Genomic DNA, 27,948 nt, shown 5'->3' on the forward strand with positions numbered 1-27,948 from the left:
TATAGCTGTAACCCCTCTCTCACCGAACAGAGAGAGCTGCTATACTGTGCCCACACATTCCCTGCTCATTCCTTCATGCTCCCTGCAGTCTCATTCCTTCATGCTCCTGCTAAAATGTGCCTGCACTCACACTCAACTATACACACTGTTGCTATACTGAGCCTGCACTCACACTCTGCAATTCCATCCTGTATCTACAAACAGCTGCTGTGTTTTCAGGTTAATGCACTTACTACAGATTATACTCCACATGCTGATTGCTATACTGTACAGTAATTTATAATATCAGATTCAGCTGTTTCTAAATCTATGTTTCATTTGTTTTACATGTTATTCAGAATAAAAAAATCATTATTTTGGAAGTGTGGAACCAATTGTCTACATTTCAGTGATTTTTTTATGGGAAGTTTTGCTTTGGTTTAAGAGTGGATTTGGATTACAAGCACAGTCCTGTAACGCATTGTGCTCATTATCCAAAGCACCACTGTACTGGCTGGATCCATATTAGTTATTTGCTTTTTTTCCTTTAAATCTTCATTTTTTTCAACTAATTTTTGGATGGCATTTTGGAGGCTTGAGAACCAATTACCAGTTTTCCATAGAGTTATGGTCTAAACATACAATGGTTGTCCTGGAACCAAATAACCACATATGTTGGGGGGGGGGGGGGGGGGCACTGTATATACTTTTTTAGACGGTTATGTATTGTAGGAATTGTCATTATTGTGCTTTTACAGTAGATTGGATATGCCTGGGAACTCTGTGTGCCAACTTCTTAGGTATTAATTACATGTCCAAAGACTGTCTTGTTATACAATACTATAATAATTGATAGTGATACATACAGCAGTCAGAAATACTGTTATAAATAGCAACAACAGTACTCACCTTTTATCTTAGTCTCCTGTAACTGTGTTCTTACCCATTTTTACTATTTGAGATATAATGAATATTGTTCATATTGTACTTTTGACATACTCTAGTGCCTAAGGGTATTCCATTGTTGACTTGTTTTTGATGATAGAATTGGGAAGGTAAAATGATTAAATTATCTCATTCTCCTATGGGAATTTCTCCTAATTTAGGAATATGAAGGAAATGTGAGGAACATTCTGGAGCCAGTGCACATTTGTTTCCAAGACATGGACGAGGAAGACATTTTGGTTACAAGTTACAGAAATGAAGATGAAAACACTGATGTGTTTCATGACAACTTCATATCTCCTTCTGATCCACATATAAATGGTGATGAGCTAAGTGTAACCAGTGTAAATGACAGACCCAGTTTAAAAGCTGAACTGCTCATATCGGATAGTACTAAGACCTCTTTAGAAAAACTGCACAAAAAAACAAATATCCAACCACTTATTTTAATAGAAGAAGGAAACTACAACACACCATTCCAGTTTGATAGACAAGCACCTGCCAGGATATCTACTTCTCCAACACTAAGGAGGCTGAGAAAAAACACTATAGGAAACTTTACGTTATTGCAGGATGTTTTTGATGTCTCCAAGTTTCCAATTCCCAAGGAGGAATGTGTCACGGTAAGTTATTTAGAATATCATTGTGAATGTAAAGAGCATTTCTATCACTTCATCCTGATAAGGTTACAATGGTGATGTCATTTCCTCAGGACAATGTATCATGTGTGTCTCAAAGCTTAGAAGACCAGGTGAAAAGCTGTGATCATGTAGTAGACCCTGCTGACCACACCAATTATACTGATGACGAAAAGTCACCTGATCACAACTACAATGGAATAACTGCTACTGAATCAAAAGGAGAGCCTGAAATATCCAACCAATGTGCCCAGGTATAACCTATCCTATTTTATTTATATTGTCCTCAGCAGAATACAGCATTTAACCAGCGTTAACATTTTCCGGAAAGTAAAATAACATTTTTTTTATTCCCCCAAAAAGTGTATTAAGACAAACAGAAAGACACACATGGACATTATAAAAAGATGCTTCTTCATTGATAACTTTCTAATGCTGGACAAGAACAATGAATGTAAAAACAGAGGAGATTAGTTGTCTTTAATCAGTCTTTTATATCCATTGTCGGCTGTTATTATTATTATTATTACTATTATTATTTATTTATAAAGCTTCCCTAATTCTAGAGCGCTATACAAGCGATGGGGGTAACAAACAGGAACAATACAAGATCAACACAAATAACATGAAGACAAATGGTAGACTGGTACATGGGGGAAGAGGACCCTGCCCGCGAGGGCTTACAATCTATAACGCTGTTAAAAATAATGGAGTACAAAAAAAAATGATTTTTTTTTTTGTACTAAAGTCAATGGTAAGGCATATTACCATAAAGACTCTGTTCAGAGTTTCAATTGCAACTCCCAGAAGATTTCAAAGGAAAGAATAGCATTGCATGTTCTGCTGATCCTGCACATTAAAATGGTAGCAACCCTGATGGACTGTATTGTAAGTCATTAGGTTCTGTTAGGTGCCAGTAATATCTGTTGTGCAACTGATCTGTCAGTATATGTACTTTTCATTTCATCGGCTCATTTACTCAGTTTTACAGGGCACAGTGAGGCTTAATGTGACTGTGGCATGACACATTTCCATCTATACATATCTGGGACACTATTTTTAATACTGTTGCATACTTCACTCTTCAGTGATCTTATACCTATTATGGTACACTAGTTGTTCCCTGATAAAAGGGGTTCCAAACGTATTGCAATACTGCTGTACCCCACACTGCTGTTGTGTTGCTCTAAACTGAATAGGATTATTAATATTGTTTGTCCTCACTTCCCCTATTTTGTTGTTTTGGTCCCTCACTTAGCACCTAGGTTGGGGCTGCGATTGTGGTTGGGGCAGGGTACTCAAGAGACAGGGAAAGAGGAGGGGGATTATATGGTTAGAGGGCATTAGTCCTTCCCCATTCCAAACCTACCTCCTTCACCTGTCCCCCTATACACCTATCCTCTATTGTGAAAAGGTTTCACCCACCTTGAAAATTTAAGTTTTAGCTCCTGAATACACTGGTGACTACTGGTCAGTGATTCTTTGTGATTCAAATTGGTTCTGTGAACCTAAGAATCTGGATATGTTTGTAGATTACTGTTCATTGTTTTTACCTTCAGTGCAGATAGTTTTCATTACATATGGAATTATACAATAAAACCTTATGAAAATGTGAACAGATCCTAGCTAATATCTGCCACATCAGTTTTTGTGCAATTATCTGTAGGTGAACAGAAAATAATTGATGAAGTTATAGTATTAACAGAGCCATATCCCCTAAACTTTATTCTGGTAAATTGTACCTGCGTTTGACAATCTGTGTTCCAGATATAATACCTGGACTCTCCACAGGTCTACTACAACATCCTTACCATGCCATATGGATCCATGGAGCAGTAAGTTAGTTTAGGTAGAACAACAGAGATTTTTGAAGGGATATTAGGAATAGAGATAAACAAACATTTTAAAAGGTTTGTAGAACTTTGAAGCACAGTTCAGGTTCATCCGAAATGAACTTTAAAAAAGAAACACATTAAAACAGACAAATTAAGTGCAGAGTTAAGTTAAGTTAAGTGCAGTTCAGCAAGTTTGCTCACCACTACTTACCTTTCCACACTTCCCCAGTGTCCTCCTATGGGTCTCTGGTGCCCCCCTGCTGACTCCTCTGTAAAGTGGCAACCTGTTCAGCCAATCACTGACTAAGACGGAACAGTGCCACAGCCTGTGATTGGCTGAGTGGGCTGTCACTCCCAAGATGAAAGTGGCAGCTCAGTCAGTCAGTCAGTGATTGGCTGAGCAGGCTGGAGGCAACTGAAATTAGCAGGGAACACTGGAGACTTATAGAAGCACACCAGAGAAGCGTGAACAGGTAAGCATAGGCTCTTTTTTGTTTTCTATATGTATTAAAGTGTATTTGTTCTATGACAAATCAAACTTTTTGTAAGGTTTGTACCAAATCTTGGTTTGTGAAGTTCAGTTAGCTCATCTCTAATTAAGATAATGGTAGTTATGTGACACAACGGTCAAGGCAAAAGTTGACATTTTCAAAGTGTCACTTTGATTTCAAGATTAATGTATTATGTACACATCCATTTATGTATTATTCTCCATGTTGTGAAAATCGATGAGTAAATGAATGCAGAACGCTGTGTTACTAATAAAGTGGATCTTCGAGTCTAAAGGTAGACAAAAGAACGAGACCACATTCAGTAATCCTGGCACCAGCCTAGTTTTTTATGAAATGCCAGCTCTGTTTCAGTTCTTGGCCAGACAGCAGGAAGCCGTAACAACTTTAAAAACCTGGCAATATAATCATGTCATACTGATTCATTGTCAAACCGAATGATATTAGTCTTACCACAAACAAGACTGGTATAGAAATGTCAAACGAATGAATAATGAATATAGATAAATACAATTCTACAAGTCTACAAGCTCCCTCATCTCTCCAGTGCTTTAGAGAATGACCAGTTAGTTCTGTACCAACTAGTCAGACATAACTAAATGATTTTTGTTTGCCTTTGTCTTTCAGATGAAGGCGTTCCACCAGTCACGGTAAGTGGGGGGGGGGGGGGAACATTCTTTTTGCATCATGAGTTCCAGTACACCTGCCAAGTGTGCACGTCAATAAATGATTGAAACGAGATTCTATTGTGAACCAGCATTTTTGTCTACTGAATATTAAACAATGATGTTGAAATCTTGGCTTTTCCAGCCATTCTGACATAAAGCAAATCCCTTAAGTTGTAGCTATCTACTACGTCTATAGTATAAATTCAGCAGTACACATATACCAGTCACTTACACCAGACAGTCCTCTATGGGAATCACATTCTAAACTGTTTTACAAACAATACTAATTAAACCTTTTTGAAATGTGTAGAAACCAAAGATCCTGTGCAAGGAAGAGGAGAACATCCAAACTTCATGTAGTTGCTCCGAGTCTCCGGAACTCCAATGTTGCAAAGACATTGTGATATTCATGTCACCAGGGCCATATGTACAGCTTTTGCTGCCCTAGACATTAACACATTAATCCCATGTTAGAATTTTTTCATGCAGATCTGTCATAAGTACACAGCATAAATACATAAACTGTGTGAGTTATGAGTACTTGGTTACATATTCACTGCAGATGGGCACTGAGCCTGTGCAGGAATAAATGGCAGCCTTGATGTTCCTTGCATGGATAATTTAGATCCTCTAGACGCTCACAGATGGCAGGTACACAGAACAGACTCTCTCTTCTCTTCTCCAGCATAGACCAGTAGCTAAGTCCCACCCATAATGCCTGGGTTCCGTCTTGCTAGCCGTTACTAGAGACGGATTTCCCCTAATGAAAGGCAGTGGAAGCAGATTACAAGCAAGTGAGACTTCTAGTGACTAAAGGCCCTATTCCACGGGCTACTGACAAGAGCAAATGAGCACTATTAGCACTATTTACTCCTCGTTCCCTGCTCGCTGCTGCCAATATTCCATGCGGCCGCAGCGAGCGGGTGAGTCTGGGGGGGGGGCGCGGAGAGCTTCGGGGGGGGGGGGGCTGCCCGGGTGATCGCTGATCGTCCGGGCAGCCCATAGGATACAGCAGCGTCTGCTGCCGACGCTCCTGTTTTACAGAGCGACGTCAGCAGATCGTTGCTGTATCAGTCGTTTGTCTTTTAACATGTTTCAAAGACAAATGACACAACAATCAGCCGACATGAACGATGTTGGCTGATCGTTGCTGTCAATTCCACAGGACGATTATCGTCCGATAATCGTTCCATGGAATAGGGCCTTTAGGCTTTTGAGCTTTGTTCTGTGGTAAGTAGTAATTTATTGTAAATGATGTTATTGTCAAATACAGTGGGGGGAAAAAGTGTTTGATTCACTGCCGATTTTGAAAGTTTTCTGACCTACAAAGAATGGAGAGGTCTGTAATTTTTATCATAGGTACACCTCAACTATGAGAGACAGAATTTGTAGGGGGAAAAAAAATTTTTTGAGACCGGTTAGTTTTTCTTAAGAAGCTCCCCCTACTCTGCACTCATTACATGTATTAATTGCACCTGTTTGAACTTGTTACCTGTTTAAAAAAACACCTGCCCGCACACTGAATCAATCTCACTCAAACCTCTCCACCATTGACAAGACCAGAGAACTGTCTAAGAAAACTAGGAACCAAATTAAATAGACCTTAACAAGGTTGGTATGGGCTACAGGACAACAGGCAAACGGCTTGGTGAGAAGGCAATAACTGTTGGTGTAATTAATAGAAAATGGAAGAAAAACAAGATGACTATCACTTTTTCCTTGGTCTGGGGCTCCATAGAAGAGCTTATGGGGTAAGGATGATTCTGATAATGGTCAGAAATCAGCCTAGAATGTTACGGGAGGTCCTGGTCAGGGGCTATGACCAAAGTCTCAAAAGATTACCATTGGTAACACACTATGTTTTAAATGGATTAAAATTCTGCAGGGCCCACAAGGTCCCCCTGTTCACATTAGCACATTTTAAGGCCCATTTGAAGTTCGCCAATGACCATCTGGATGATCCAGAGGAGCCAAGGGAGAAGGTCATGTGGTCAGATAAGACCAAAATAGAACTTTTCGGTATCAACTCTATTCCCCGTGTTTGGAGGAAGAAGAAGGATGAGCGCAACCCCAAGAACACAGTCACAACCATCAAGCCTGGGGGGTGTAAACATCAAACTTTGAGGGTCCATTTTTGCAGAGGGGACAGTACGACTGCACCGTATTGAAGAGAGGATGGATTGGGGCATATATTGTGAGATTTTGGTCAATAACCTCCTTCCCTCAGTAGGAGCATTGAAGATGGCTCATGGCTGGGTCTTCCAGCATGACAATGACCTAAAGCACACAGCCTGGGCAACTAATGAATGACTCCATAAGAAGCATTTCTAGGTCGCGGAGTGGCTTTGCCAGTCTCCAGGCCTGAATTAAATAAAAAAAAGCTTTGGAGGGAGCTGAAACTCAATGTTACACAGCAAAACGTGAAAGATCTGGAGAGGATCAGTATGGAGGAGTGGGACAAAATCATTGCTGCAGTGTGTGCAAATTTGGTAGAAAAAAAAGGTCTGTTTTTCTATTGTATCAAATACTTATTTCTTGCAATAAATGCTAAATATATAAAAATCAATAAAGTCCTTCAATAAAAATGACAGACCTCTCCATTCTTTGTAGGTGAAAAGACTTGCAAAATCAGCAGTGTATCAAATACTTATTTTCCCCACTGTATGTTCGGAATCTCATAGACTATCACATGGCAGGAAATTGAAATGATAGTGACCACATAAGTGCTGTAATCTTTACAACGGCTAACCTAGACACATGCCCTTAGGTGCCTTGTTGCAAATGCGGCCCAGTATGTAGCTTAGAGATATTAGAATCCACCCTCTGGTATTCTCAGGATTTGAACTCTGTTGATATAGTTGTATCCAACGTGTTGTTGGTTACAGGAGCTGTTTAGATTGAATCTTTGATAAATAAATAGGCAACGCACACACAGAAGTAAAACGGCAGCTTAGAGGATCATTGCACATAAAATATCTCCCGCGAATCAAACAGATTGTATTTGTCCCTGGTCTCTTGCCAAAATGTTAACATACTGAGTTGCCTGAATAAAAATAAGAATGCAAAGCAGATTATCCAGTTATTTGTGTACACAGCAGACATACAGTATGTCTAGTAGCAGTCACATTGAGAGCACATGCATGAGACTAAAAGGATCTTCTTCTACCTACATCTTGCCAGCCAACAGCAAACAATGAAAACAGCCCTCAGCCTATACTAAGTTCTTCATATCAGTATTCAGGGGGCTATATTCACTGAACTTTGCTGCTGTGCACACATCATAAGTGCTGTACTGGTGTAGGCGGCAAGTGGCCCAGTGAAGCTGGAGACACCAATGCAGGGCAGAGTCCAGCTACTGGCTGAGGTCTTAAGCAAATAGGGTAACAAAGGAACATAGTCAACCAGGCGGAGGTCAAACAGAGGAGAGGCAAATTAGGTTCAAGGAAGCAGCCAGAAACAGTCAAAGAAGAAAGTTGTGTTCATACAGCAGCAGAAACAAACAAAACAAACACATTTATGGAAGACCCCTAGAGTAGATGACATTCACAAAGTAGAGACCCCAATAGTACTCCCACACAGCCTATTAGTAGTGCCCTCACACTGCTCAGGCCTTCAATAATGCACCCATATAGTACTTAGCCCTTCAATAGCTCCCCTTTACAGTACTAAGCGAGCTTCTCAATAGTGTCCCCACACAGTTTAAACCCCTTAATAGTGCTCCCTTGGACAAATGTTACCCTAATAATAGTATCCCCTCGGAGTAATAATCCTCTTAATAGTATCACCTCGCAGTAATAGGCCCCCTGGTAGTGCTCCTCTGAGTTATTAGCCCCTCACTAGTGCCCCTGCCCAGCACTCCCTGCCTGAAATAGTTAACCCTTTCATGACCAAAGGTTATGGCAGGAATATGCCCACTCGTAAACTGATTTGATTTTATGTGTGGCGGTAAAATGTATTGTTATCAGCTTCATATCTTTCTGTGTAAACAGGAGACATGCACCTGATAACAATGAATTTTAATGTCCATATGAACAATGCAGTGATTATTTGTGCGGCCTTGTCATGCTGAACGGCGCACGATTGCATCTGTACACGGCCCAATGTCAGGACATGTAAAACGACCCCTACAGTATATCTTTCATAGCATCCACGTTGTAGTTTCTGTTGCTTCCCACCAGACGTCTTTTCAGTGGGTTTCTTGTTTATTTAACCCCCAGGCATAACTAGTATGAACAATTAAGCTTTGTAGTATTCCTTAAGCCATTTGTGATTTTATTATACTGGTAACTATACTAGATTATACCAGAACCTGCACAATAACTCTCACAGTCCTTTCCGTTTTAAAGTCTCACATGACAAATGTTTGGACTGTAGGAATGTAAAAATGAACATTGTTGAGTCATCTCATGTCACGTGTCTTTATTCTTCAATAGAATATAATCATTTGGCCCAGGTGGGTGGTTTCGAGTTTTCAAGGCGTGGGTGTTTTTTTTTTTTTTTTTTTTTTTTTTATTGTTTACTGAGTATATAAATACAATGCAATAGAAAAGGTAAATCATATGCTTAATTTGTCGACTGGATTTTCCTGTTCTCTTTTGAGAAGCTACTATTAACATACTTCCCAACATGGAGACATTGGATCAGTGCATAAACCATAAATAAATAGTGCTCTTTAAAATGATCTGTTAGAAGTGCGTTCTAATTCTGAATTATTTCACCTAATCCATAATTGTGCATGCTTGCTCTGTAAGAGAGATCACAGTATTCACCTCTTGTTACCCTCCGAAATTTAATCAATCCAAAGTTATTGTCAAAAGAATGTAAGGCTTCCATTGTTTTAACCTAGCTATATCTGTCAATGACATTCCAAAGTTTAGATTAAAAGTTTTGAAAAACAATTTAATATTTCAGTCTTAAGGGTATTCAAACTGCATCTGCACTGCTATTTCCCTAAATGATAGAAATACATGTGTATTTATAGGTTCTCATTCATCCAACAGGGACCAAAAGGCTTCTGGCCTTTATTGGGTTGTATAAATTTGCATACCTTTCATTAGGCTGGGTTCATACTACGCCTTTTTTGTACGTTCTTGTAAAAAAAAACAGATTTAACAACAGATACATTTGCGTGCATCCAGTTGACCGAATTTTTGGTACGTTAAAAAAAGGGATGCGTTTGATCCTTTTTTTATATATATAATGGAAGTCAATGAAAAGACGAATCAAAACGGATGCACACAAATGCATCAGTTTTTTCATCTGTTTTTTTGTCAGATCGGTTGAAAAAAACAGGTTGCAAAAACATAGTGTGAACCCAGCCTTACTGTTTCATGGAATAGCACAGTCTGCTGCACTATTCCACAAACAGGCAGCTGGAAAATAAAAGCATACAGTGAGGTATGTATGTGTGAATATGACATTTATTAGTGACAAAGGCTACTGTATGGTTTCACATATACCTCGGCCAACATATGCTTCTGATGTATACTGGACCTCTGATGAGCACAGCGTGAGAGCAGCCTTAATGGAGTTTGGCCTGTGTACCTGCAGGCTAAGACAGTCTGCCTGCTGATGATAATCTACACTGTTCCTGATGAAAAATCAAGGCTTCCCTCTTATCTCTCAGCACCCATAAAGTCCTGGAAAGCTGTCCCTTGTTTAAATATCTACTGCTGTGTATTTACTGCTGCATGCCTCCTACCTCTGGAATAACTTGGTCCTAACTTTCTGTGCTTCTTCAATAATTTCTTCTCAAATAGCACTTAGCAAACCCATTGCATCAGTAACCCCTTCTCCCTCGACATGCCATTTAATGTAGTATACTGAGTAAATCATCCCCCAGCACAGTTCAGCCTGTCCAGTAAACATTCACTAGCACTATGTCATTGTATAGCAGAACAAACAGCCCACCTCTGATCCCACACCCCAAAATGTAGACAATGCACCAAGGAGGGGACATTCAGAGGCCCAATATAAAACTTCACCTTGTCGCCAATCTGGTAATCTAACAAAATAAGGGAGGTTTTTTAAAAAAATAGTTTGAAACAGCATGCCCACTTTAATGGACCCTGCTAAACACAGTGTGAATCTAGCCTTAGGCAGAGGAGGGACGTGACCATCAGTCCATTCTGTCTCAGCAGAACTTTATATTGCAACAAATAACTCATCTCCAGTAGACTGCATAGGAGACCAGCCAGCCACAGGACTCTTAGACCACATTGGTAATTTCTACTACACAGAAGGGTCCTGTCTAAAATATTGCAAATGATAATGGTGGACCCTAGAGGCTAAAGGACCTTCAAAGGGGTCAAAGTCATGTGGTCATTACTTTTGGAATGTGAATGTCATCATTCTACTCTCACATGTCTTCATCAATGGTCCTGAAGCAACCTAGAAGTAACATAACCATAAGTTAGCCTTAACAGATGATAAGAACAGATGATAGGTGGGGCAGCCTCCTGATACTGAGAGGGGCATTAGCTGTTTTATTTAACTGATGGGCAGGGCTGTATTAACAGCTGCTGCTGCCCTAGGCACTAAGCCTGAAGACGCCCCATCTTCATGCACCTATTGGTGATACCAGACCTGACCAATACCACCATACCCCCCACCTCCCTGGAAAAGACACCAGATTTACTGGCAAGTCTGAACGGGAGGAGGGAAACTAAAAAAAATAAAAACAAAAAAATTTGTTTTTTCTGTCCCCCTGCTCCCTGGTGCTGCCCCAGGCACCGGACCACGGGTGCCTAATGCTAAATACGGCCCTGCTGATGGGCGGTCTATGTGCAGGGCAGGTGCAGCTCTGTGTGAAATAGTAAAGCTGCCCTTCTCCAGCTTCATGCCATCACGCAGGCTAAAGGTCATTATCAGACACTTATTGTCCCATTTGGACAGTCTAGCATTCCCTTTTCCATCTAACCATTAGATTATGTGGCCAATTTGAGAAAGCCAATCTTCTCTGTATAATAGAGGACAGCTGGTGTCTCCTCACTCCCCATCATGCCCTTAATAAGTTACAGTGTATTATCTGTCACTACAAAACTACAAAGGTATTAGTTATTAACATTAGACTGGTATGGTTATGAAATGTAGAATATAGATGACAGGTACTCAGTTCCAAGTATATACTGCAAATACAAAAGCTATAAAGCAATAGCTAAGAATCCGAGGCCTTTTCATCTTCGATGGAATTTTAATAAATAAAGAATATACAATAATCCCTATTGATGGAAATGGTTGCTGCTGGGAAGGATTCTGAGTAAAGCTTTGTGTCTAAAGTTAATTAACACGTCACTCAGGGAGAATTAACTGAGGAGAAATCATTATTCCCAATTTAAAACTTTTACATACTTGGTTTGTACTCATCTCTCTGAAGAAAAGCATTAAGAGGACCAATTTCATATTAAAAAAGATTTTAAGGTCGTTTTCAGTTTACAAAATGTATACTTAAAGGGGTTGTCCAGGATTAGAGAAAGTTCAACTACTTTCTTGCTAAAACAGCAAGAAATACAACACTTCCATTCACTTCTGTGGAACTGAGTTGCACAACCACACCCAAACTAAGGACAGGAGAGGTGCGGTTTCTGGAAGAAATCGGACATGTTTTTCTAAACCTGGACAACCCCCTTGGGACATAATTAAGAATGGCATTTTTTTTTCATATATATATATATATATATAACTATCTATGTCGGACACATTATCATTGAATGTCTAATACCAGATGGTCCTTGAGCACTGTCCTAAAGTCTATGGTAAATGTCAGCTTAAAATCTTTATCTTCAATACGTTAGCAGAACTGTGGATAGCATTGGCACTACCTAAATAAGTGAAATAATCTTTTGTTCTGTTTTCAAAGGCAGTTTGAACGAAGACGTAGTTCTGTGGTATTAAGTATACCTGGACTTGAAGTGTTCCCAGGGGATCTTCTGGTTTCAGATGGCGCTTCTGATTACATGTATCAGGCCCCATGGCTTCCTAACAGCGGTATAAATATGTATATCATTTTTGACATATATTTTTTTTCTTCACATTCACTGAAATTTTGTATATTGTAAGGATTCACAATTTCTGTGCTAAGAAGCATGTTAGTGGAATATTGGGACCAGTTCAATTTTAACATATAAAGCTCTTATTTACTTTCCCATCTCATCCATTGGACCCAAGAATTCTTCAAGTGTGCTAAGAATCCTCTCCAGTTATGCTGAGAGAATTGAATTGCCAGCTTAGCTGAGCTGATAGTTCAAAGTTCCTAGTGGTGACTGTACGTGGCACTCTCTTCTGCCAAGTCCATAGATTACTTAATTAATATACAACACTGCCTTTCTTGATTTACCAATGCCACTCTTAAAGGGTTATCCAGGTTTGTGGTTTTGCTTTTGCGTCGGCTATTGTTGGGATGAAGGACTTGGATGATGATCTGTCGTCATGATCTAGTTGTTCAAGTTTATGCCTTAATTAAATCTGTAGTATTAGATTAAAACTGTTTTTTTTTTTACGCCAAGACAACAATACCACTGTTGTCCATGGGCTGTGTCTAATATACTGTATGTTTGCAATCATTGCCCCCAAACAGGGTGGAATAGTCTACTTTGCACACTTTTTATTTATTGTATATGGCAGTATTACTATATAAAGTCTGTACAATAACCAAATATTATCAAAAGCAATGTTTTCATAAAAAGCTTATGTTTGTAGATACATACTAAACACACATTATAGTCATGCTGGAATCACACATGGCAGCTTTTTGGAAAAGTGCCCAAACCAGAAATGGATCCAATAGGAAAGAAAAGTACAAGTCCTCCCTGTATCTTTTCCTTTCGTTATAAATCCACTGCTGGCTTTGGCACAATAACTGCAGTGACAGTTTCCCAAAAAACTGCTGTGTGTGATTCCAGGATTAACCATACTACAACTTGTGGAAATTTCTAAGACCCTGTCAGAAAGGTAATAGGTGTCCACTTTATAATACATATGGCTTTCCTTTTATTACATAGATGCCAAGAAACCAAAGTGGCCTTTCTCTAAGAAAGCATCTGTGAGTATTTTTTTTTCCTGTGATTTAAAGAGAGCTTAGAATATAGCTGGTGGTTACAATTTCAGTCTTTGGGCTACATTAAAATTAGTTGTCCTCCTAGAAAACATTGAGGCGTGTAAGTTAATGAAAAAACATCCTTAAAGCAGATCCAACAGCAGGAAAAAGAGTGGTGTAAATAAGTAAATGGCTAGATAAGGCTTCTCACCACGATTCTAAGCTCTGGAAAGTCCAGCCCATGCCCTCTTTATCACTGCCCCCTTTGACTGGCAGCCACTGGGTAAAGAAGACATGGGCTGGACTTGCCTGGGCTTTTGCTGTGCTGGGAATTGCCCCCTTTTCCAAAGGGTCTAATTTGAATAATAACTAAAAGGCTTAAATCTCAGCAATAGAAGGAACGATTAAAAAACATTCTAGCCATGTACTTAGTTTTTATGATAAGAGGTCTGCTATAACATCTGCTACATGAACTGTAGACAAATTTAAGTGAAGAAGTAGAGTATATCAGTACTAAAGGCCTTTATGAAACTTAATAAAAGTAGAGCAAAGGGGATATATTGTGTGCTGGTGACACTTGAGGTGGTTCCTTGAGATCAGTGCTCTGCTGGAGCCTTTGTATGCAAGTGTAAGAATTCAGAATAAAAGGAATGGCATAGGGGGAGCAAAACAAAAGATAAATCATTTGAGTATCAGTGCAGAATATAGAAGAAGTGCTAGTTGTAGTAGTCTAGACAGAATCTAATGAGTGTCATACGCTTTTTATTTGTATCATGATTTGGTTTTTTGTTTTTTTTTATTCTTTCATAGTTCATCAAAGGCAAACAAAAGCAAAGTTATGATTTGGAGAGCTGTCTGTCAATGTTCAAGGTTCCAGATTTCACAGAATATGAATTCTACAATATTAAGGTATAACAAGAAAATATCGACGGGCCTTCAAAATATTAAAGGGGTTATCCAGCGGAAATATTTTTCTTTCAAATCAACTGGTGTCAGAAAGTTATATAGATTTGTAATTTACTTCTATTTAAAATCTCAAGTCTTCCATATTTATCAGCTATTGTATGTCCAGTCTAACATAGTGCTCTCTGCTGCCATCTCTGGCTGAGACAGGAACTGTTCAAAGCAGTAGCAAATTCCCTTAGAAAACCTTTCCTGCTGTGGGTATGAAGTATATTATTACAACACTCTTAACTATTTTATTTCCAATCCTTAGGATAAAACGTGGGATGAATTCAGAAATATTCAGACCAGTGAGAATAAACAGATAAGTTCTTTAAACAGAAAAAGACAAGAGTCCATTTGGGAACTGTTTACCTCTGAATGTACTTACTTTTTGGAACATCTACTAGTTCTTAAAATGGTGAGTTTGATGAGCACAACCTCAGCATGCTCAGGTCCATCCGAACACAATGTGCTGCATTAGATAACTGTTGGCTAAAGTAGTTAGATGCAGCCCTAAGGCAGCCTGAAAAACGTGGATATGGCCATAGTCTGTATCTATGTTTTCCAGGACTCCCTAGAGCTGCCTCCAACTTCTTCAGCCTCCAGTAATCAAATGCAGAGACTTCTGGGTTCGGATAGACCCAAGCATGCTCAAGTTGCACTCATCTCTAATTTTTAATCAGAAACTGAAATTATTATCTGGATTCTAAAATGATTGATAGAACTATTTTTTCTTAGAGACTGTTACTGTTGTCTTAAAATAACCAAAAACCTGTTGTACATGACCTGTAAATCTAATTTCTGTAATGGTTCATGAGATGAAAAAATGGTCTTTCTTTCCTTCTCAGAAACAGTCCTAATCTTGTCTACAGGCTGTGTCTGTAAGAGCAGCTGGTGTGTCTTCTGAACAATGTCACAGGTTTAAATCACATTGGGGGGAATTTAACAAGGGCTTTGCGCCTATTTTTAGGTGAATAATTGAATTTTCACCCATTTTTGATCTAAGTTCTATTTATGAACCAGTATTCGACAGGTGAATATTTTTATCTTTTAATTGCAACTTTTTAAAATCTGCCTGTCTTAAGTATTCACTGAGATTTGCACCCAATTTAAGTAACCCGGGATTAGCGCCCAATTTATCATTAGCAACTTTTTACAAAGTGGCACAAACAGGTGCAGGCTTACATCTGATCAGTACCAGGTGAATATGCTTGTGCAATTTTTCCTTTTTTTGCGTTTTTTTTTATTTAGAAACATTCCCTATGGCAGTGCTACATTTTAATAAATCAGTTACAAGATGTTGGAACCAAATATACACCAATTTTCATTAGAATAGTCACACTCCTCAGAAAATCTCCCCAGTAGTGTTGATTTTTTTTCCCCCTTGTTAATCATCTTTTATATGTCACTTTTCTATTTAATATTATAGATATTTCTCAACGCACTTAAACACTTACAGAACAATGATTATCTATTAGATGTGGATCCTGTCAGGCTCTTTGCCAATTTGGAAGAACTGAATCAGGTAATTATTATTTTTTACTTTGAAAACATTCTTATTCTTTTTATGATGCCCTGACAGATGGAGTGTAGTTTTATGATAGCTGGAAGCTAATGGCTGAGGAACACAGGGATTATAGCATGATGCTACTTTGTATGTTGTCTGATTAGCCACTGTGCTGCCAACTCTAGAAAGTGCTGGCAAAAAATGGTTATGTTACATTCTCTCATGAAAAACAATAGCATAAGAACTAGAATTGTCATATATACAAATTGTTACATAACATACTCTTTTTTTCTTATCAGGAAAGCCTGAATTTTGCCACAAGCATGCTTTACTCCATTAAAAGCAGAGAACTTGGATCTGAATCTTCTCGCTCATTACCCCTAGCAGACTTACTAACAAAGGTCAGAATAACAAATATTATTATTAATATACTATGTACACAGGGATAAACAATGAGATTTACAACTGAAAAGGTATTCTGTAAAATGAAAATATGGTAGCATTGTTAAGTTTAATAGATATCTGTCTTTTTTCAGTCATGTAACTATGAACAATGCATTTAATACACTGTTCATATTAGTACTTAAAGGGAATGTGCCACCTACATTTTCTTTTATTGATTAGAATCAGATACAAACATTTGTTATTTTATTTTTTATTTAAATTTTAGTACATTGTTATGGCGGCAGCCATATTTCCTGAGCAGTTTCTAACACCATTTAGTGACATGTTTACAGCAACACTCATGGACATAGACAACAATAGACAGAGTCTGTTCCTATGAGATGAATGTGAACCATTACTGAGCGTACTATGAAGAGGTTATTCCACAGGGAACTGCTATTTACTCTACAGCACCCTCCTCTTATCACCACAGACATAACAGGAAGTCTCAGCTTAGTTAGCCCCAATTGTGAGAATAAAAACTACAAGATATCAGGATTATTTTAAAATATAGATAGAAAATGGAAAATAAGAAAAAATGTTACCAAAATTTTAAAAAAATATATTTAACATAAAAACGTTATTTAAACAATAAGTAATTTTCTTAAGACACACTCCCTTTAAAATAAATGCCCATCATTGACCGCACTTCTATTTTTTATTTGATCTTGCAGTATTTCAAAGATAATTTCTGCTTAAGTCATCAGATCTACTGTTTGAATTACACATCTGCTATTATCTACCTGGAGACACTAAAGCAAAGAGAAGATTTTGCAGTATATATAAAGGTATCTGTGGTCTTCAATGTCAAAATTAGTATTGTGTCACAGATGGGCAAGACAGCTTGGCATTTTAGCTTCAAAAGATGGCCATCTATTGATAATGACGGGGACAAATAATGTTCATGATCACTATTTGTGGCCGTCATTACCAACAGACGGACGATTTTTGGCTAAAATAAAAGTGAAAGGCTGCGCAGAAAGACCGCCATCATTTTTCTATTGTTGGAATATAATATGTATAAGGTATTAGTTTTTGTCTTCTCATCTATAGGCAGGGTTCACATGCAGTAATTTGGTCAGTTTTTTTAGGCAAAGCCAGGAGTTGGTCCAAATCACTGAAAATTACAGTTTATTCTATCATTCCACTCCCGGTTTTGGCTAAGAATATTGACTGGCAATAATACTACATGTGAACCCAGATTTAGGTTATGTTCACACAACGTAAGTTTTGAATTAATCACGGCTGTTGTTGCCGATTCGCAACAGCGGCTTTGATTAATTCAAAACTTACGTGCACTGTAGGCTGAGGGAATACTGGCCGGAGAGTATACACATAGGGGGACATTTATTATGTCCGACGTTTTTTACGCCGGACTTAAAAATGTCCCCGTATTTCCGGCACTACGGGGATTTATGTAGAGGCGGACTGCCTCTACATAAATCCCGTGCGCTCCGGTGCGAGGGTTGGAGTAGGTTTTCGGCGTATCTTTAAGAGAAAAAAAAAGACTATGAGTCCGCACCCCCGTTCCGCCCCCCTGACGTACCCGCCGGAAAGAGCCGATTTGCGAATATTTTATTCGCAAAACGGCCGATTTGCAGATAAAATATTCACAAATCGTCTCTTTCCGCCGAAAAAAAGATACGCCACATGATACATGTCCCCCATAGTATGCACTCAGGCTGGGATCCCTAGCAGCCGCACGAAAAACTGACATGTCAGTTCTGTGCGGCCACTATTCATTGAATAGCGGCCACACAAGCCTGAAGATTCACACAATGAAGCGTGTGGCTCCGGCCGCACACTCCATTGTCGGCTATAGTGAATTGGGGTGCGGGCACACATGGATGGGCCCACACCATTTCAGCACAAATGAAGATCATCCGGCTGGTACTGCAGTACCAACAGTTCTGTGAATCGGCTGGGTCACAGAAGGGCCAATGTTTTACGCCATGTGAACATTGCCTTAATGTACATTATAAGGTTGCAACAGAGCAAAGCTGTATATTACACTGCAGTTCAATTCTTATTCAGCTGCTTGTTTATTTGTACACTGGCCATAAAGGCACCAACTGAGCAAATTGACTGTAATGGTGTCTGTCAGGTTTACAACACGGTGTCCAGCATTACATCTAAAGAGGCATCAAACTTGGGTGTGAACCCAGTCTTATTACAGAATGTCATAACAATATTTTCAAGATTATACTCTGGACAATTCCTTTCAAGGGACAGAAAGTTCTTGTTTAAAATGGTTAAAAAGAACACAGAAAGTAGAGGCTTTAAAGTTGATATTAACGATTGGTCATTAGCTATAACTTCTGCATTGTGTGCTATCTGGATAATATTATATGTTACATTAATGTAAAATGAGTGTACAGTTGCTATGAGCTCAAGCCTAGGCTTTATACTATTATATCTAATTTCTTTCATAAATAGCTGCTTCTCTATTCATTAAGGGGCTATTCAGTCTTAAGCCACGTTCACACAGTGTAAATTTTCTATTAATTGCCGATTTGCAACAATGGCCGTGATTAATAGAAAATTTACGTTGCTTTGCAGTCAATAGGATACTGGCCGGAGTGTATACACATAGTATACACTCTGGTCGAGATAGCTAGCAGCCGCAGCGAAAACTGACATGTCAGTGACATGTCCAGCTGCATACACAGATGTCCCCGCATCCTAATTTAATAGAAATGAAATGTATCTGGCATGCGCATGAAGAAGGAGGAGCTTGTCCTCCGAAACGTCCGCCGTGTGGTTGGTTGGTTTGGACTGAGAGGAGAGCACGTATCAGCCTGTGAGCACCTTATTACCTTGTCCTGTACGAGTAACCAAATTAAACAGTAAAGTTTATAAGCAAAGCCAGCACTCGTGTGAGTATATGTTCTCGTGACTACGGAGAGCTAACACAGAGGAACTGCTATACAAGGTATCTCTCGTACGCTATACACATCTTGCTATATATTATTGCTGAGTTATTACGGACAGAGTGGGTGTCCGGTATGATGTGGATGGACTGTTACATTCTATAGATTTAGTGCGGTGTTGGTTATTTATCGTGAACACAGAACAGATGGTGTCATACCTTGTGTGAACGTGGCCTTTGGCTGGAATCACACATCTGTCACTGAAGTTTTTGTGCCAAAACAAGGCGTGGATTGAAATGGGATGGAAGACATAACGGGAGGACTTGTACTTCTCTTTTCTGTTGGATCCACTTCTGGTTTTGGAACAAAAACTACAGTGGCAGTTTAAAAAAGCTGCGTGTGTTTTCAGCCTCATAAAAACACGTCTATTTTTATGCAAAAACAGAACCTCTTTTGTCCTCAGATTTGGTGCAGGTTTTGCAGCTCAGTTCCATTGAACTGAATAGAGCTAACTGGTAATAGCACACACAACCTGGGGACGGGGTGGTGCTGTTTTTGCAAGATAGTAGCTGTGATTTATTTAATCCTGGATAACACCTTTTCTTCTTGGTACAATATCTTTTCCCCTTGTGCTTTTGTAGTGGTGTGAACAACAGGAGCAGTGTCGCCGGCTGCACCTCACTGATTTGCTGGTAGCGCCATTACATCGGCTCACCCGATATCCACTGCTCCTTAAGAATATATGGAGAAAAAGTAATGATGCTGCAGAGAAAGTTTCCATCTATTCGATGAAGGAGAAAGTTGAAAGTTCTATAAGTAAGTCCAACATCTTTAAGTTTCTAGAAGCTCATTCTTGTGTTATTGTTTTATTTAATGCCCTGAATATACAGTATAGCGTGTGTCTCATGCATAGCTAAGCCCCCTTTTTCTATTCACACTGCCAATTGGAGCTGCAGAAACAAGGATTAGAAAAAAACATGGCCACTTTCTTTCAAAAACAAAATCAACCCTGTCCCCAGGTTGTGTGTGGTACTACAATTCAGCTCCATTTACTTCAATAGAACTAAGCTACTAAAGTGTGAATAGATTGACAAATGGGAGTTACCATTTACCGGTTCAATAGGGTGTGTCCTTAAGCAGTCTCTAGACATGTATACTTGTGGTGCAGCTAGATATAACTAATATTTTGCTTTATTACTAAAGCAATGTGCATACCTGCTTTTTCGTACTTAGAGCCTGAAGAACTATTTTAAAGAAACCAATGTAGAGACCATACTTTCTTTTCCCAATAGGCAGCTCCTCTATGAGGGGAGACTAAACCGAACCCAAACTGGAGACAAGACTATACACAGACCAATAGCCCTCCATATAGTGCCCAAACAACCAGCTCTTTACAGTATCTAAAGCTAAATGATTACACAGCAGTTGCATTCAGTGACTCTTCTCTGATCATTCACTGGCTCTTTTGTTTGTCCATCCAGCCAGGACTTTGATTTCTTTCCACCACAAATCATCTTTGCAGAATCTGCCAGACAAACATCTTAGGCCCCACACTCCCCCCCCCCCCTTCTTACCATCCCACATATGTAGTGTCCAAAACAGTAATAGTGCTCCTTTGGTTCCCCACGCAGAAAAGAAAATAGTGAAGTGGGTTGTGGGGATGAGGTAGGAAGGTAGGTTGGTTATACCAGTAGTTAGACAGGTCCCCCAAATATGACATTTCCTCACCAGGTAGGTGCCACCAGTAGGGAACTTCCCAAGTGTAGGAGGCCCCCACCAGGTAGTGTCCTACATAATATTATTCTCCAAAATGCACCTTTGAATTAGGAGATTATGGGTGCAATAATATGGATGTAATAATAATTATGTAGGAACAACTCAAGTTACATAAACCCAACATCAGAGGGTAAGGCTCGGTTTAATCATAGGTTTTTGGGCTGCACATTTTGCCCAAACTAGTAATCTAGGTGTCCAGTTTGTGTCAATTTCACTCATGGTTTATACTACAAATATACTGAACTAATTTCTATATGTTAACCCTGCCTAACACAAAGTCACCTCCTAGAGTTTTATTCTTCATTAAATAGGTTAACAAGTAGTTGAAAGAAAAATAACAGGGATAAGCTATATACAAATACCTGACTTAATAATGATGGTTATTCTCTGTGCATCTGCAGTGATATGACAGCAGTGGGTACATTATATCTACAAGCCATAGCAGCAGGCTGTTGAGTATTTCCTGAAAGCCCCAGAAACCAGCATATCAGGTCTGTGGTGTCCCAGGGGCAAACTCTCTGTCTCATTGCTATCTCCTAATCTGCTAATGACAGACTTGGCCTCACATAAGGAGCATGTGCTAAGCTATTATAACCTGCCATGTTATTTGGGATTAGTGTGGGATAATGTACTAGTAACAGCAGAACTCCAGAGGACTCCAGGATACAGTGAGCAGAAGAGGGATATAGTGATACACTTGGGAACAGATCATTACTAGGTCATAGGTCAGGTCATGAATTGTCATTTTCCGCATGATGCATAAGGAAAAATCATGACACATGTGTAGTTCATCTGTCTTGGTATTGTACCCCATTACATAGTGATGGTAATATAATGTTTCTTTTATCCTTCTAGGAGATCTTGAAGGCAGAGTGAAATGGCTGGATAAGTCACAGAAATTCAAACAGCTTCAGGATGTAATTGTCTGGCCATCTCTGTGGGAGAGAGACAAAAGATTTTTCATCCCAGAGGTGGTATTATGTATTATAGGAATTGTCCGGTTCAGGGGGTAAAAAAACATTTCCAAATACCCTAAGGCTATGTTCACAATACATTTCTCCTCTCTATTTTTGAAAAGAAAAAATGACGGCTGCTGGTACATTATTCTAGGTCAGGTGGACTAATTGGCCTTTGGGTATGTCTTTAATTGAAAAGGCCATTGAATTTAATAGTAAAGATGGTGAACAACTAAAATATAATGTCTGGTGTTTGCAAAAGACATCTGAAAATAATTGTCATGATCATTATTTTGACGTTCGCGCATACAATGTCCGTTATTTAAAACACTGTGTGCATTGGACCTCTGTCATTTCACTGACTTCAGTGCATTGCATTGAAATCAAATAAATTGCTGCAATAACGGACGTCTTTTTAAAGAGAACCAATCATCGATGAAAATAAAAAAAAAATTTTCCCCTAATTAGATGTATTTACTTATTTTATTAATATTTGTAAATATAATTGATTACTTTTTTTGCCCGTGTTTTTAAAATATTTACTTTTTACTTTCCTATCTCGCGCCAGCTCTTTTCAAAAGAGCCGGTGCGAGACAGGAAGCTCCCGTCATGCAAAGCGGCTAGGCCGGGCGCCGCCATCTTGATGACGTCACTTGCGTTCCACCGCTGGAACGCAAGAGACTAAATCAAGATGGCGGCGCCGGTCTTGCTGTAGCGGACCAGAGGATCAGGTAAAGTATAAGATACAGACTGCAAAGGCAGTCTGTATCTTCATTTTGTCTATTTATTAAGATACAGACTGCATTTGCAGTCTGTATCTTATACTTTACCTGATCCTCTTGTTCGGTGCAGGAAGGCCGCGCGCCGCCATCTTGAATACGTCACTTGCGTTCCAGCGGTGGAACGCAAGTAGCGTAATCAAGATGACGGCGCCGGCCTTGCTGTAGCGGACCAGAGGATCAGGTAAAGTATAAGATACAGACTGTAAAGGCAGTCTGTATCTTTCTGAAGTCTATTTATGAAGATACAGACTGCATTTGCAGTCTGTATCTTATACTTTACCTGCTCCTTTGTTCCGGTGCAGTAATGCCAGGCGCCGCCATCTTGATGACGTCACGCTGGAACGCACCACTGGAACGCACGTGACGTCATCAAGATGGCGGCGGCCAGCATTACTGCACCGGAACAAAGAAGCAGGTAAAGTATAAGATACAGATTGCAAAGGCAGTCTGTATCTTCATAAATAGACTTCATAAAGATACAGACTGCATTTGCAATCTGTATCTTATACTTTACCTACTCCTTTGTTCCGGTGCAGTAATGCCGGCCGCCGCCATCTTAATGCCATCACGTGCGTTCCAGCGTGACGTCATCAAGATAGCGGCGCCCAGCATTACTGCACAGAGGAAGAGGAATTAGGTAAAGAATAAGATACAGACTGCAAAGGCAGTCTGTATCTTCATAGATAGACTTAGGGAGAGAGAATCTTTGATAATAGGGATAGTAAATTTTAGGTGATTGGTTCTCTTTAAATGGAAAAAGCGTCTGCCTTTTCTGTATTTTAAACTTAGTGTGAACATAGCCTATAAAGGGGATTCTGAGTTAATATGGATGAGGGGGTGCACTTATTAAGGACGCTCATTTCTTACAATGGCCATAAAGACAAAGGTCCACCCACAGAGTAAAAAATATTAATAAGGTTTCAGCAGCAGGACACCTGTCATTGGCTTATTTTTTTTTTTTTTTTTGCAATATTTTATTAAGTAGGCAAAAGCAAGAAAACATTTCAAAAGGAGCATGTGAAAATAATTAGGATTACAGACATTGCTCAGTCATTGGCTTATTGTCAAAGGTCATTACAAAAAGAGTGTTATCCACCTTCATGTGTCATTGTAACTAGTTATAGCTTAAAGGAATACTCTGGAAATTAAAGAAAAAGTTTTAAAATCAACTGGTGTCAGAAAGTTCCATAGATATGTAAATTACAAATATTTAAAAATCTCTGGTTTTCCTGTATTTATTGGCTGCTGTATATCCTGCAGGAAGTGGTGCATTCTTTCTAGTATAACACAGTGCTCTCTGCTGCCACCGCTGTCCATGACAGGAATTGTCCAGAGCAGGAAAGGTTTTCTATGGGGAGTTGTTGCTTCTCTGGACAGTTCATGTCACAGACAGAGGTGGCAGCAGAGAGCATTGTATCAGACTGGAAAGAATACACCACTTCCTGTAGGACATACATCACCTGATAAGTACTGGAAGGCATGAGATTTTTAAATAGAAGAATTTAAATCTATATAATGTTCTGACACCATTTGATTTGATTAATTTTCTCCAGAGTACCCCTTTAAAGTGGACTGATTATTTCTTATGACAGATCTGTACCATAAATAATGAAGGATCATCATTTCTCAGAACTCTGCATTATGCCATTACTCTTTTACCGCTACTGGTATGAATAGATTGACAAATGGTTACCATCTCCCATATCACCATATCCACTTTTTCGTACTTAGGGCTTGAAGAACTATTTTAAAGACACCAATGTAGAGACCATACTATCTTCTCCCAATAGGCAGCTCCTCTATGAGGGGAGACTCACCCTGACAGGTCTGTATTCTATCGCACCAGTAAACAACATACTGCTAAATGTGACCCTTCCCATGAGTAATCCTACCCTTGTTTTCTCCCCAGAGAGCACACGTCTACTGGATGTATACCTACTGCTTTTTGATGACTTTTTGCTGATTACAAAAATAAAAAGAAACAAACGGGTAAAGGAGATAAATACTTAGAGTAGTCCCTGGGGTTGGAGCTTACACTACATGTTGGGACAACATCCCTTTTAACCATTAAATGACGGCACACATTTCTCCAGCTCTATGCTGCATACAGATATTTGTTTTATTAGGGACAACATATCCATTCTAAGTATGTGTTGCCAACTGCATCCTTTCCATTAGTTAATCCATACTAGGGATCAATGACTAAATGTTTGTCTTACAGAAATCTTCAAATATGGAAGCTTGTACAATGTATCCATCTTTACACCCAGAGCTGCAGTCCATTCTGAAAGAAGGAGGGTATTGTAAGGTTCTGGACCAACCAATTCCACTTGACAGGTTGACCGTTAAAAGCATTGACCTTTTCCATGTGACAGGTAAATTAATACTAATGTCTCTAACATTTTTGATCTTGATAGAAAATGGTAAAATAAAAAGGTTAGTGCCCTTCTGCTTGTACAAAACAGACAGCATTGTTAGCAGTTCCCTAATATTATGAAGCAGAATGCTGTATGGTAACGGGGGAAGTAGCTGGCAGGAAATCATATTCCTGGTAACCGTTTTAGCCTCAGTATATACTGTACATTCTAATCACGAATGAATTCCTTCTAATGTCTCTGAGCAGTGTATGGAATGAAGCATGCATTTCTGATCCAGCATGAGAATCGCTATCGGCAGTGTATTTCTGCCTTCATATTGCAATCAAATACCGAATCCGCTAAGGTTAGTCTTTCCCTCTCTTCTAACTATGGGTAAGGTTTACTATGAATTAAAGTGATACTCTCTGCCCCCCTCCCTTATCTTGCTTCATTTCATCAGTTAACAGTGTCACCTAAGCGGGGCTTCACGGCAGTGGGGCTCCGTGTTCCTGCTGAGGAGAGGGCCCCATTGTCATGAAGCCCCGCCTAGGTGACACTGTTCACCTATTAAATGAAGAGATTTTAGAACAAAAAGAAGATAGACAAGTGTTATACAGCTATATATCAAATGTGCAGCTTGTGAACTGCACATAGAGTAAGGGGGTGACAATATGACTTTCAGCAGTGTTTACCAGGGTTTGGTTAACATAAGCACCAGGATAAGTCTCAGCACGTGCAATAAATAGATCCTTAGACCCCCATTTACACAAGTGTGTTATTTTTGGCATCTATTTAGGACATATGCATCAGGGTTTGCTGAATGGAATAGCATGGACCTCTGAGCTATTCAATTTAGTTGGATCCCATAAAAGAATGTACTGTCATTCATTTTTTTTAATCATGGAACCCTATGTATTATGGATACCACTAAGTGCAATTCCATGATAGTAGAGCCAGCATCGGGTCACCATCCACACCACAAGCAGCCACTCGATTGCCAGTCCAGATCCACACAATAAGGTAACATCGGAAATGGAGGTCTGATAAAATATCAGCTGTATACATTTATTCCGATCCACACACAAACACTTTTGTATGTGGATCTGAATAAACAAGGCTGATTTTGACCAGGCCTCTGCTTCCGCTGTGACCTTATTGCGTGGTACTAAGTGCAAGTGTACATCTTATTTAACACCGCCTAACACAGTGTGAATCCAGCTTTAGTGTGGTCCTCCTCTTTATACTAAGGCATCAAAGAACTAACAAGGAATTGCTCAGAAACAGCACAATACATGCCCTTAGGATGTGTGCCATTAGAACCCAGCCTCAAAGAGATGACATGTAACCAATAAACAGGGGATATAGGTTATTGGCATATACAACAGTACAATTATTTGCGTGAATAAATATATTCTAAATATATTTTTTGCAGAAAATGTGGATCTCGCAACTTGAAACTGCCATTTCTTGCTACAGTGAAGCCTATGAATCACACAGAGCATCATTATTTGGCTATCCTATGGAGTCAGCTGAAATCTAGCTGTGTTGTATATGAGATCCGAGTGTAATTTATATGCTGTCTACCATTTTATTGATGTGCCTTGTCTTTGTGACATTTGTAACATATTGCAAATATTATGTAACTACTCTTGCACTGTTTTTTTATCACTTGATTTTTTTTTTTTATTTATAACTGAAGAAATAATTTTCCCAAGCTGCAGTGTTGTTTTTGTAGGGTAAAGTGAGATTTTGCTTGTTCATGTCAAATAAAGTTGCACATGTTCACCACAATTATCTGCTATCAAACTGGATCATTTTCTGGTAGACATTTAGAACCTCAAGGGTATACTGTCACCCCAGATGCACCTTGGCATACGCCATAGAAAAAGGACAGATTTGCCTCTTTTCCGTGGTGTACGCCAGCTATATCGCCTAATCAGGCGAGCGGGGGTCAGGCGTGGCCTCCTCCTGTGCCTGATTTATCGTGATTTAGGCGTCAGGATCAGGCGTAAATCTTGATAAATGCCCCTCAAAAAACGCCACAATGGCCTACAATGTGTTTATTACTCACTTGCAGTAAGTTTTTTCTTTTCTCTCAGATCTCCATAGCGCTTTTTTAAATTCTTCAATAGAAACCACAAGATTAAAGAATCATATGACTTGTAATATTGAAACTGTAAATAAGAAAATTCAACAAAAAACCTCATGCACTTATACATTATTTAGGGGATGAGAGCCATGATAGAGGGCCTAAAGAAGTTGGGGCATTGTGTGGTGGAGGTGGCAGGTGTTGAACCCCTGCGATCCAACATTGATAGTCTACCCAGTGGATAGGCCATCAATTTTAAAAAGGTCAGATAAACCATTATGGAGCTCTCTGTATGTTATGTTTAGACATCAATGCTTGAATTATATATACATATTTGTAAAAATCACAATGCTGATTGAGGTCAGCTCACCTGCTGTATCCACTCTCGGTGCGCGGCAAAGCCCGGAGCCAGGGCAGTAAATGCAAAGGAAAAGTCCAGCACCAGTGAAGCGGATAAAAATATTGTCGTCCTTCTTTATTTGCAAAACTTCACATAACAGGAAACAAACATGCGATTGTTGACGCGTTTCGGCGTCTCTGACGCCTTGTTCACAACATAGTATATTTTTATCCGCTACACTGGTGCTGGACTTTTCCTTTGCATACATATTTGT

The 27,948-nt window shown here is 39.3% G+C and overlaps 1 protein-coding gene across 1 annotated transcript in view; it reads left to right on the forward strand.

The window, feature by feature from the left end:
• Positions 1 to 27,036, forward strand: part of PLEKHG7 (pleckstrin homology and RhoGEF domain containing G7) — a 35,033-nt gene extending 7,997 nt beyond the window's left edge. The window contains exons 2-18 of the mRNA XM_069974221.1: positions 1,086 to 1,547; positions 1,637 to 1,816; positions 4,534 to 4,556; positions 12,433 to 12,560; positions 13,574 to 13,614; positions 14,419 to 14,517; positions 14,825 to 14,971; positions 15,983 to 16,078; positions 16,360 to 16,461; positions 17,179 to 17,292; positions 20,016 to 20,190; positions 22,006 to 22,121; positions 24,620 to 24,713; positions 24,798 to 24,877; positions 25,110 to 25,263; positions 25,512 to 25,609; positions 26,678 to 27,036. Coding sequence (XP_069830322.1) covers positions 1,086 to 1,547; positions 1,637 to 1,816; positions 4,534 to 4,556; positions 12,433 to 12,560; positions 13,574 to 13,614; positions 14,419 to 14,517; positions 14,825 to 14,971; positions 15,983 to 16,078; positions 16,360 to 16,461; positions 17,179 to 17,292; positions 20,016 to 20,190; positions 22,006 to 22,121; positions 24,620 to 24,713; positions 24,798 to 24,877; positions 25,110 to 25,263; positions 25,512 to 25,609; positions 26,678 to 26,785 — 2,217 coding nt within the window. The 3' untranslated portion in view covers positions 26,786 to 27,036. The remainder of the gene's footprint in view (positions 1 to 1,085; positions 1,548 to 1,636; positions 1,817 to 4,533; positions 4,557 to 12,432; positions 12,561 to 13,573; positions 13,615 to 14,418; positions 14,518 to 14,824; positions 14,972 to 15,982; positions 16,079 to 16,359; positions 16,462 to 17,178; positions 17,293 to 20,015; positions 20,191 to 22,005; positions 22,122 to 24,619; positions 24,714 to 24,797; positions 24,878 to 25,109; positions 25,264 to 25,511; positions 25,610 to 26,677) is intronic.
• Positions 27,037 to 27,948: the final 912 nt, after the last annotated feature.

This window comes from Dendropsophus ebraccatus, chromosome 1, assembly GCF_027789765.1.
Source record: "Dendropsophus ebraccatus isolate aDenEbr1 chromosome 1, aDenEbr1.pat, whole genome shotgun sequence".
NCBI lineage: Eukaryota > Metazoa > Chordata > Amphibia > Anura > Hylidae > Dendropsophus > Dendropsophus ebraccatus.